The following is a 12,088-nucleotide window of genomic DNA, read 5'->3' on the forward strand; positions in this document are numbered from 1 at the left end:
GGGTTCCTGTTTCCCCTTGTTAACCTGTAGCTTCTCACAATCAACTGATTTGTATGCAAACTCACATCTTGTATACAAATCCTGCATCATAAACCTTTGTTCTAGTGTTTACTTGTAACATATTAAAAAAATAAATCAATAACTTACCACCATATCAAGAATGCCCACAGGCATGCTACTATACTCTGGTAGTTATGTTTTCCATAGGCAGTTTCAGTAGTTAAACAATGACAGTTCACATAATGTTTGAAGGCAAGCAATGTTCATTTTTGTCTGTCTGTGTGATTTACAGGGTGGCGTGGATGATACACTCTCATTAACAGCCTATATCACTGCTGCCCTTCTGGAGCTTCAATTGGAGAAGAATGTAAGCCACATTTGAACTCTTTTAGGGCCTTTTAACATGGATAATGTGTTCTTACTGTCATTGATTTGCAGCAAGCAGAGCATCTGTGATTCCCAACTAATCTTAGGGGAGCAGTTGTCACTGAAAATGATGCAGGGCTTACAGGGAAAATCTAGCTGTAATACTTGAGGATTGTTGATATATTGGGAAATTTACTTTCAATTCCTTTCTCAGGATACAATGCTGAATAATGCCTTACGTTGTCTTAAGAATGTTACGTTTGATGAGACCAGCCTTTATGTCAAGGCCTTGATGGCTTATGTATTCACGCTGACTGAGGATGTGGAGCTGAGACAGGAACTTCTGGATAAGTTAGAGAAAGAAACTGGTAAGTTGTTGCCTTTCAAAGATTTGGATTTCTTCTCTTTGGATTCACAGAATCACAAAATTGTAGGAGTTGGAAGGGACCTCTGGAGGTCATCTAGTCCAACCCCCCTGCTAAAGCAGGTTTCCTAGAGTAGACTGCAGAGGAAAAAGTCTAAATGGATTTTGAAAATCTCCAGGGAAAGAGACTATGGAACCTCTTTAGTTACCTTGTTCCAGTGCTCTGTCAGCCTCAAAGTAAATAATTTTTTTCTCATGTTAAAATGGAATTTCCTGTTTTCCAGTGCCTCCCATGATAGTCTACCCCTTAATTCTTATCCATAAGTTTTCAATTCATTCACAATTCACCCCTAGAGAGAACTCAATACATTCCTGTTGCTCTCTCACATAAAGAACAACTCTACCACCTTGCCTTGCTGACTTATCTTTCCTAAAAGGTACATAGACATCCATGACAACATTCTAGTCATACAAGCTGTCCCACCATGTCTTCACGATCGCAGTGAGAATATGGCCCTGTGACAACACACAGATGTCTAGTTCCTCCAATTTATTTCCCATGCTGTGCACATTGGTCCCTGGTCTCTTAAAGTCAACCTATGCATTCTCCACTGTAATGTGAGCTACAGTTACAATCTGAGAGCTGATATACTCACAGCATATCACTGAGGAAGCAGTGCCTGAATACATAGTAATAACAAGTGTGGCTTCCTCATCATAGCTTGGAATATGGCATATGAAAACTAGTTCATCTCTGTTACCACTAAAGTGACATAGCTTTGAGTATACACACAACTGAATAAAACCAGGACTGCACTTTTAACAAAAAGCTTGTGTTCGGAATCAATCAGTTTCTAGCAGAACTGTTTCTTAGAAGAATGAGAATTTGGGATCACATCTGCAGCCTGGATCTCTCTGTGCTTCCAGAGGAAGAATTGGAGTCTAACATATTTTTCAGAGAACAAAAACCACTGGAGAGTTTGGCTTCTGTATTCTGAGTTTCTCCAGAAAGTTGCAACCATTTCTGGTGTTGTAAAAGAAACTGCCACTCTTCCAGATATAGAAGAGCAGGATGAGCTAATGTTCATCAGGGTCTAAAGTTCTTCTCTTCCACACTTTTTTTTTTTTTTTTTCCTATGCATCAGCAGAGCGTCTGACATCAGATTTCAGTAGTAAAGAATCTTCTTCTATGATTGAGATAGTAGCCTACATCCTTCTGGCTCATGTTTCCAAAACAGATTTTGCCATCAATGAAAGTGCAGCCAGCAAGCTTGTGCACTGGCTCAGTAAACAAAGAAATGCTCTTGGGGGATTTGCTTCCACACAGGTAACAATCTGGGGAAAGCTATGGGGGAAGAAGAGAGATACTGTACATAGAGTGATACGTGTGTGTCATGTGTGTGCATGTCTCTCCAGATCCATCCTTTGCAGAGAGGCATACATGAGTCCTGCTTGGGAAGGGGAATGTTGCGGGGAAGGTTTTTGTTTGTTTGTTTGCTTTTTCATGGGATCACCCAGGACTAGAACTGCTAGTCCCAGGACTGAGAAGCCATGCTCACCACATACAGAAGTCATCCAGAAGCCTGTGAACTCACTGGCATATACCCTAGTTGTATCAGAGCACGATTCAGGGCCACTAGACGTGTATTTTTCCCTGTTGTGCCTGATTTAGAGTGCTGGATTTTATACTGCTTTACTGCATAGGAAAGTGAGTTTCTCTTTACCTTCAGGATACAGTCGTTAGCCTGCAGGCCCTGGCTCAGTATGCAGCCCTGATTCCTCGTGAGGTCAGAGATGTAAAGGTAACAGTGAAAGGTAAAGAGGCTTCTCCACTAGAGTTCCATGTGCACCAAAATAATAAACTAGTCTTGCATCAAGCATCTCTCCTTGAAGTCCCGGGGATGTACACAGTACAGGCAACTGGCAGTGGCTGTGTCTACATACAGGTGAGTATATACAAAAAACAGAGCTGTTAAGTTTTGCCACTAACTCTATAAGTGAGGTTTTGATCTAAGCAAATGCTAGAGCCTCAAGTTCTGTATAGGATTTTGCTTCTTTCTCTTTATAGGCAGTGTTTTAGCTAATGTGCTTTTTCAAGCCTTTTTTTTTTTTCCCCACCCGGTAAAAACTGAGACAATGTTGGACTGAATGAGACCTTGGATTACAGATATCTGAGCCTTCAAAATTAGGGCTACGTTTAGAGGCTATATGAGGCCCTGTGGGCTCAACATAGCATATGTGGACAGAAAGAACAGCTGGAGCAAGCTGTGTTAGTTACTGGTTATCAGTTTGTTAAAAGCTGGATGCACAAATAGACCTTTGGCTCATGCAGGAAAGTTCTGGAGTACTTGACAGACATTGTTTCTTTTCCACCAGAGCACTCTCTACTATAACATCCCGCCACCAAAAACTGAAGTTGTCTTCCTCCTGGATGTGGGAACAGTAACACGAGAATGTGATGGTGTCAGGAAACAGTTTGACATCCACTTATCTGTTAGGTATGGGATTCTCTGATGCTTTTCCTCCACCAGAAAACAATGAGAGCTTCCACAGTATGACCAGAACCCCCTAAATATCTCCTATTTTTTGGCAAACACTGGGACAGACTGCCTTCTCTGCAGATTCGAAGAAGATAATGAAAAGAGAGTTAAGGCTTGGGAAAGCAAGGGAACACATTGGCAGTGGTTTCCATAGCCCAACTATCTCAGCACAGTGCAGCACAGCAGTTCCTAGAGCACTGGCAGATGAGACAGCAGTATTCTCAAGAACCAGAGTTCCCAGCACAGGGAGAATTTGGAGGCATGGTCTGAACCAATGTGTCTTGATTCGTATTCTCCATGCCCTACTGTCCTGAAAGAGAATTATGCCAATATCTTCCTTTTATTGGATGAGAAGATAAGAGAATGGGAGACCAGTCCACTGTTAATCAAAGATAACTTCCATCTCACTACAGGGCAGTGTGTACATTTGCTGCAGTCTTTCTCCATATTGAGCTAGTTGGGGCAATGAGATTTTTTTCCCCTTTATGTAAGTGGCTGTGCTTTCATATCACTGTAGAGCAGAACAGAACTTGGACTAAAGTTTATCATGATATTCTGTAAATGTTGTGATGAGTTCCCCAGCTAATGTGTTTCTCTCCTGCCTTTTTTTTAGTTACACTGGGGACCGTGTAACCAGTAATATGGCCCTAGTGGAGGTGGATATGCTGTCAGGGTTCATTCCTACGAAAAAGTCTGTGAAAGAGGTAAGACTTTTTCCTCTGGCCTTCCCGAAGGCCATGAAGATGTACTTTCCAGATGTATTTCAGCCAGAAATACCCAAACCTCTAAGAACTGCTGGAGTATAATAGTTACTAAGAAGTTATCTTACTTTATTTAGTTAGTTAATTAAATAAACTAAGCAAGTGCAGATACAGCGAGCTATTCCACAAAGCAATTTTCTACTTACTGAACTAATCGTAATTTGTCATATTTAGTAGTAAGAACTATTTTGAGGTAAGAAGCTAGAAAGGAGTTGAAAAACACCTCATTAGAGCTATCTGGGGTGGACTGAAATTTCTCACTGCTGTCATTTGGAGGAATACTCCATAAAGCATTGTTGAATCCCATAGAATTATTCGGTGACATGTTTCATTGTTCTTGGAGATAACTAGAAGATCCATCATGTTTTCCTACTTAATGGCTTTACCTTTGCTACAAATGCTTAAAGTAGAATCATAGGTAAAGGACATTTGTTCCAAATCTAAGAAAGTCTTTTGTGTGCTCCTAGCAAATACAGGTCCTTACAGGTAGAGAATGCAGGGTCTCCCATGGCTAGGCTAAGTGCCATAATCAGCGGTGGTGTGCTGACAAATATCAAGCTATATGTGAGACATCAGGCAAGGCTAATGAGCTGATGCTAACAAAGCACATTCTCTTGTCTTCCTGCACAGTTGGAGAATGTAACTCTTGGTGAAAAGGCAGAGATAAAACCAGACAAAGTTCATAATCTACTTGGAAGAGGTAAGAGGAAGAGCGCATAGATCTGCTCTGTCAAGTAGTACTAAAGTAGTTGCTGCACAACAGAAATACTTTGTTTTGAGACTCAGCAGTATTTTGTGTTGGGACTTTAGAGATCAGAAAATACAAATCTCTAGGCTAGTCATACAACTCAAAATTGGCATAAGAGAAAGAGGATGAAAGAATCTGAAGAAGTGGAGAAAGAAATCTTTGATGCAGAGGGAATGAACTTGGAATGCAGATGACTTTGAGATAGTCAGTGTCTGTTCTTCTCTCTAGCTGGACAAGACTTCTCTGAATCTTAAGATATCAGTGGAACAAGATATTGAAATAGAGAACCTGAAACCAGCCACAGTGCATGTCTATGACTACTATAAACCAGGTGAGATTTCATAGGCATTGGTGAAGAGTCACTATCTTACCTCCCACTCAAACACAGTGCAGTCTATGTCATTTGTTCCACTTAGGTCCTTTAGTCCAGTGTACTTCCTCCTTCAATTTCAAACTTGGGTTTTCTCCGTACAGAACTTCTACATTTAAGTTTCAGAATCACTTTCTTTTCTGTTCCTTGAAGAGAGACTGCTGGACACTGAGGTTATGTTTTGGGATGGATATTTAAAATGTCTGCTTTTTTTAAAAAAGTTGTTCTAACTTCAAGTTATGTCTCTGTGGAAGGAAAGATTCTCTGTCAGTTTACCATGTCTTCTTTCACTCCTTAGCTCTCTTGAAAATATTTAGACATTTATTTAAAATCAGTGTTACATACTGTCACCTTAATCAATCAGAAAGCAGAATTAAGTTCTATGCTTTTCAGGTATAGTGTGACAGTCCGGCCAACAAGTAGGTCCTGTCATGTCCCAGAGGATAATAGGAAAATAATTTCTTAGCCTGTTAACTTAAGACTCATGTTGGAGTTTTTGAAAGCAGGCAATATTTATTTTTGTCTCTGCCTACCATGCATGTTTTGTACAAAGTATCTTCAGCCTATATACATTACTTGTGCTACATATGCAAATGTTTTCCCAGGCAGTAGATACGTATTCAATACTTCTCCCAAAATCATTAACATAGGATTCTGCCTCCTTGCATATGATGAGACTTTTGAGGTGGTGGTCTTTTGGAGTCTCTGTTCATTGTCAGTAGTCTTCCTCTGATTGAACCTGGTCTACACAGACACTCAGTTAGCTTCTTACCTTGATTGCACAATAGTTTCACAAAACTGTAATCTGATTCAAAGCAGAACTTTCCTTATCTACTTGGTACAAAGAGCAGACTCTTCCCCCTATCTAAACAAACTACTGGGGTATCCATTAAAGAGCATTAGCAAGTTTAACGATATCGCTACAACTTGTATCAGTTCCTTGAAGCTCTAAATGAACTAAGCCCAGAGAACCTCAATTCATTCTCGGCCTCTACCTCTCCACACTCAGTATGAGACAGCATACAGAATAACAAGAATTATTTGAAAAGAATTTGAGAGCAGTATGCAAAAGTACCACTGGAGATTTAGAAAGCTGAACCATAGGTCTACATGTTGTATACTGAATTCCGTTCTTGCTCTCCCTTCCCATACCATTTCAAGAAAAAGAGGAGGATTCTTAATTCAGTCTTTGCAGAAATAAGTACTGTAGCCTCGTATGCTCTCTCTTTGCTATCTCATCTTTCACCATAATTTTTGTCCTTGTTATAAAACAGGAATATACTGATTATTAATAAAAAAAACCAAGGCGATTGGGAAAACCTACCAAAAGGTTTTCTCTTTAAAAAACATCCTTCTATTATGTAAGTCACTCTGAAAGTAATGCCTCCTATTTGTATCCATGGAAACTAAAACAGATACAAAGAGCACAATAATACTAGTTGATAGAGCAAATCCTTAGCTACAAAACACCATTTTCAATATAGTCACCACCATTGGTTGTGCATTTTTCCAGTGGTGAACAAGAGCCTGCATGCCACACTCATAAAAAACTGCACCATCAGAGGTGATCTACTGTCGTCGTCCCCAGTGTTGAAATGCATCGCCCACTACCTCACCACGCTAACATCTGATGTTTGATTTCCATAACCATTCAGCAAGTGTCAATAAATATCAGTGAGTGCAATTTTTTCTTAATGGAGAAATCAATTCCACACCTTTTCTTCATATGCACTTCAGTGTCAGATGCCTTTTGGCAGACTGCCCCTCTATTGCCCCTCTGTCACATGGCAACAAAATGTAACAATATTGGCGGCAAGTTTCAACCTCAACTGCCATACCACCACCATCTGCCTCTGACATTGTGAGCCAACATAATAAAATAGGTGGCATTACTTTTGGATTATCACACTGCATAATAGGATCTTCTATAGCCGGAGTGGAGACAAATAAAGGAAAATTCTAGACATTTTTCTGTTCCTATATTCATGCTCTAAAGAGGGGAAAATAAGAAGAGTGGGATGGTTGTGTTAAAGAGAATTATTTTAGTATGTAGTTCTGCAACTCACTACGCATTCTCTTTTTGCTCCTACAGATGACCGTATAGCAAGAGAATACAATTCCCCTTGCAGTTCAGGTTAGTGTTAATAGGCTTTCAAGATGGGAATGTCTGAAACAGCCGGAACTGAGCACTGGCCGTAAGCAAGCAAAGCAGCCACTTCTGCTCTGTCTTTAATTCTATCATGTGCTGATCAGACTGCAGTTTGATTTGGAATCTACTGTACTAGTTGGTGGCACTATTTCTAATCCAGATATGCAGACCAGGGCTTGAACATACTATGGAGATGATATTAAATGATCTATTTTTATCCCATTTCCATATATCCCTCATATCTGCAGCTCTCAAAGCATCCCAAATCTGAATGCAACTGGAAGTGCCTATGTCAATGACAAAAGGATATTACAACTCATTCTCCACAACTTCTTGACCCTTTGATTTGTTCATAAATATTCATCATGCACTATGCTTTATGCTTTTTCTTTCTGCAGATGTTTAGATCAAAGATTCTGAAAAGAACACCATGGTTCTGGAACCAGTAATCTGAGTTTCCTGCTTTCATAAGGAAAACACCATTACTCTGGCTCTCCTGCTGTACACACTTTTTCTCTGTTGGATGCACCCTCTTTCATTTGATGCCCTTATTTTCTGTGTGAAACCTGAATTGATATGCAGTAGTTTGAGTTCAAGTGAAATAAACTATGTGAAACCTGAAAAGAAGGCAGTGACTTCATAGTTTATTAAATCTGCACAGAATTCAGGGTCTGAAAAAAAATAAAAAAGAGAAACATTTCTTAGATCAGATATACATATTTTTCTTTTGGTCACAATATTGGCTTAAGTATTCATCTCCTCCCTCCAACCATCTCTGGACTACCTTCTCAGTTGAGCTAACGCAATAGATTGTTTGCAATCAAACTCCAAGGAAAAAACAAACAAACAAACACACACACACACCAAACAAACAAACAAACAAAAAAACAACACAAATATTTTTAACCTTCATCATGGTCCTCTGAATCATCTTTCTGTCACAGCTGAAGAGTAAGAACAGGCAAAGAGAGGCCAAGGGAGAATTACATTACCAGTTCTCCAAATAACTTTATAATGGTGATGTATGAAGGGAGGCCATTAGGTCAAAATAATCCTCTCCAAATTCTCTGTTCAATTCTGTTGTGTAGCCTCATGTTTGTTACTATTTCTTATGTCAAGCAGGAATATTTTAGAAATTCTTTGAGGGCATGATCCTTCAGAGCACACTTTCAGATGCCAGTTCCATTCCAAAGTCTCCAGGATTTTCTTTCAGAGCCAACTGCCTTAAAAAAATAGTCTGCCGAGCCATACAAAAGAAGGGCTAAATATGGGTAGGTTTGTGGAGTTCCTTTTTATGTCTGGTTTATCCTTTTTTACGGAAGTAAATGTTAGTAATCTTCTTTTTGAGATGTAATTTCCTTTCATAAAAATTGTAGAGCAAGATGTGGTGATGAACTCTGTTTGCACGTAGGATAATCTGCTGTAGAAATTTCATGCAAACAGACTACGTTAACAGATGTTACTATTGTGTCCATGACCTTCCCAAGGATATGGCTGTTTCACTTTCCTGATGACAGGGCAAAAGGAGTACTGATATCCTTACAGCTTCCCCTATATACCTGTGTTGCAGCAATATATTAATATTAGCTTAGAGAACCTCAGAAAGCTATCAGATCATACTATGGCTAGAGGGTACACTGACAACTGTGTTAAAGACTGTTGTCTGTCACCAGCTTGTAGTACTAGGACTCTGGTATTGCAGGATGGAAGCAAGGGTCACAATTAAGGCTCTATGGCAAATGCTGGGGAAAGCTATTATCCTCCTTTGTGCAAAGTTTGTTAGGCCTTACATAGACTACTGTGTTCAGCACTGATACTCTCCTAGTATAAGATATTGATAAACTAGTGAGAAAGGTTGTCAGGGGCTAAAGCACAGGTTGTCTGGAAAAGAGAAGGCTTTGTAGGGGACTTAGTAGCAGCCTTCCAGTACTTACAAGGAGGTTTCCAAGCAGGCAGAAACTGGTTCTCCATGGTAGTGTGTGATGGGAGAAGGAGAGACAGCAGACGTGAAATGAGATATTCAGCCTGGAAATAGTGAGAACAGGCAAACATTGGAAATGGTTGAAGATCTTGTACAGTCCCTGTCCTTGTAGGTTTTCATGACCTGACTGGATAAAACCCTGAGCAACCTGGTCTGATCACACAGTTGATTCTAATTTGAGCAGGAGGTTGGGTTATAGACATCCTGTGGTTTTGATATAGGTAGGTTTGCTTAGCAATAGGGATTAGTACATTAGTTTAAGAACCAGTGTGTTAGCTTAGCAAAAGGAATCCATAAGTGGTAGTTCTAAAACTTTCCATTTCAGCTTTAGTAGGTGAACAGGCTTGTTTTTCCTCGATAATTTTGCACTGGGAACATAATAGAATATTTTATCTTTTGCCTCAATGATTTTGCCTCACGAGAAGTACTGGAGTCACAACAGAATACTTCTATATTTTGTCTCAAAATGTGTCAGGACATTTTCCTTGGGTTCTACATACATTGTTTTTAAAAAGTGTCTCACTATGGCCCGATAAGCAATGGAAATCTTCCAAACTGGGGAAAAGTAGGTGGAAGTGAGACAAAGGTTTCAGTGATTAAGCTGATGGTGAAAAAAGGGGAAGAAATAGGTGGGTACTCAACCACCCTAAATACCGCTGAGTATGCCCAAAGAGATATGAGCACATATCTGTGAGTTCCTGAAAAAGAATGAATATGTATGCCAATGTACTGCATAGGCATGCAAACTCTTGTTCATCACTGGCTAATGGTGGTGACTATGTTGAAAAATAGTGTAGTTGAGCTTATGAAATAGTATTATTATGCTCTCTGTATGTGTTTGTTGTGCTTTTATGATTTTTTTTTACCAGTATTCCACATCACAACATCATGTAATACACTGGGAGTTAAAGAGTTAATGCTGCAGTTCCATGGACTGTTGATACTTCTGGGTACCTGTCTCACAAAAGAAGAACTACAGCTCCCAGAAATCTTCATTATTCCATTTCCATTAAGAGGGAAAGATAAAACTGGGAGTTGCAAGACTGCCTTCTCTTTTTCTGCTTTTTCTGCAGTGTGTGCTTCCTAGCCATCTTGTCTACAGCATTAGAGTAATGCCTGGAGTTTTGGACACTCTCATTTATTTGTTTATTAGCTTCAATTCCAATTATATTGCATTATACTGTGTTATTTTGCATTTTGGTATCAAATTTAGTAAATTAGTTTTCTCCCTTAGCTTGTTACTGCTGTTTTGTTTTTAGGCCCATTTCCCTACCTTTTCCCTTCCCCACCTTTCCTCTTCCCCAGGGCATGAGTCTGTGGATCCCTTCACCCTGTTGGTGAATGAAACTAGGCCAAACCAGGCTGGAACTGTGACAATGCTTTAGTTTCCATGGAAATAAATAGAAGACATTACTTTCAAAGCAATGTAAGTAAATTACTACTCTGCTTGGCAGTTTCGGAGGGACTGCAGTGTCACTTGAGAGAGCACAGAAATGAAGAAGACCTTAGAAGATGTCCAGTAGTTGCCCACCCAGAACATCCAACCTCTGTCCTTTCCTGGGGACAAAAAGCAGGCCTCTTGGCAGTGTCATGGTGCACAGTCTCAACCTTCAGGTGAAGCAATCTTTTTGGATACCAATAAGCAATTGTTCTAGAAAGCCACCCAGGAAAGGGCTGGCAAAGAAGGATGATCTGCAATGGAGGAAACTTTCCTGGTACTCTGCAGTGCTGTGGAGGTGATACTGTGGCTGTACTTCCAGTGTCAGGTCTGGCAGGCTAACAGTTCCCTGCTTACACAGAGAAACCATGCTACCTCCTTTCTTTCCTCTTGTTTGATTGCTGGCTCTTTCTGGCATCTCCATTAATACTGTCAAGAATAGCATTAGTTTCATGGGAATACTGCACTGGGGCAGCAGTGCAGGGAAATGTTAGAAGCAGAGAGATTAAGCTCACCTGCTCAGCGTGCTGCTTTGCCCTGGGGCTGCAGTGCTCAGATCCATAGTACTCCATCCCTGGCCTTCCATTCCCTCAGCCCCTCTCCGGTAGATAAGCAATCTTGCCACCTAGTGTCTGAATGGGGCAGGTAAGTAAGGAAACGAAGGGTGCAAAACATGAGTACAGAAAGATGTTTTCAGGGCATGGTTTCAAATCAGGCTGGAGTTGCACAGCAGCAAATGATGGGCTAAGGAATTTGGCAAATCAGAATGTTGAAAAAGAACTGAAGTAGAGCAAGCTTCCCTAAGATAGGAGTACAGTAGATGTCAGTGAGGCCTTTGCCTGTTGACACAAATATCTGGGACCAAAGTAAGCAGACAGTATATGCGCTGGTTTGGTGACCTGAATGTTTCTCAACTCTGCTGACTGGAGAATAGGTGCTGCTTATTCTTGGTGATATCAATTAGAAACAACTTTCAAGTATGAATCAAGGAGACAATGTAAAGCTTTGTTTAAACTAGGCCTCAAAGATAAAGCAAACAGATAATTTTATTAAGGAACAGAAACCACGGGAACACAGTGTTGTGTGAAGATAAGGTAGAGTTGCTGTTGCAATATCAGCAGAAACCCATTTGGCTACTACCTCTCTAAAGGTTAAAAGTTCACAGTGAGGAAGACTTCAAGCCTTCAAAAGCATGACGACTAGCCTTCATCAAATGACCATCAGGTAGAGCATAGACACCCCTTCCAACATTTTAGAGCAGGTGCAAAAGGCTGGAAGAGTATGTTAACGAGTTCCCAGAAACTCAATGCATATGTAACACATTTTGGGGAAATCTGATGACTATGTATGTACTTTGCTTTTAAATGTATA

General features: G+C 40.2%; 1 protein-coding gene and 1 long non-coding RNA gene across 3 annotated transcripts; both read left to right on the forward strand.

Annotated features, from left to right (window-relative positions):
• The first annotated feature begins 154 nt into the window (after positions 1-154).
• LOC104916878 (alpha-2-macroglobulin-like protein 1) lies at positions 155-4,091 on the forward strand. Of its 2 annotated transcripts, none has more exons than XM_010727912.3 (6): positions 155-367; positions 581-734; positions 1,876-2,057; positions 2,461-2,676; positions 3,107-3,228; positions 3,884-4,091. In XM_010727912.3, the coding sequence occupies exons 1-6, from the start codon at positions 260-262 to the stop codon at positions 4,074-4,076; spliced, it is 975 nt and encodes a 324-aa protein (XP_010726214.2). In that variant the 5' UTR covers positions 155-259; the 3' UTR covers positions 4,077-4,091. The 2 variants fall into 2 exon arrangements, with proteins under 2 accessions (XP_010726214.2, XP_019467130.1); XM_019611585.2 differs by having other exon boundaries at positions 1,879-2,057.
• A 583-nt stretch (positions 4,092-4,674) lies between these two features.
• LOC104916877 lies at positions 4,675-7,925 on the forward strand. The gene is made up of 4 exons (XR_796699.2): positions 4,675-4,731; positions 5,008-5,110; positions 7,242-7,283; positions 7,697-7,925. It is a non-coding gene; the product is annotated as an uncharacterized LOC104916877 (long non-coding RNA).
• The last annotated feature ends 4,163 nt before the right edge of the window (positions 7,926-12,088 follow it).

Source organism: Meleagris gallopavo, unplaced genomic scaffold (assembly GCF_000146605.3).
Source record: "Meleagris gallopavo isolate NT-WF06-2002-E0010 breed Aviagen turkey brand Nicholas breeding stock unplaced genomic scaffold, Turkey_5.1 ChrUn_random_7180001950297, whole genome shotgun sequence".
NCBI lineage: Eukaryota > Metazoa > Chordata > Aves > Galliformes > Phasianidae > Meleagris > Meleagris gallopavo.

Excerpts from the sequence above, each read along its gene's own strand:
- LOC104916878 (XM_010727912.3), top strand. The coding sequence starts at position 260 with ATGTTCATTTTTGTCTGTCTGTGTGATTTACAGGGTGGCGTGGATGAT. Across the intron at positions 735-1,875 it reads TAAGTTAGAGAAAGAAACTG|CAGAGCGTCTGACATCAGAT; the intron begins GTAAGTTGTTGC and ends CCTATGCATCAG. Across the intron at positions 2,058-2,460 it reads GGGGATTTGCTTCCACACAG|GATACAGTCGTTAGCCTGCA; the intron begins GTAACAATCTGG and ends CTTTACCTTCAG.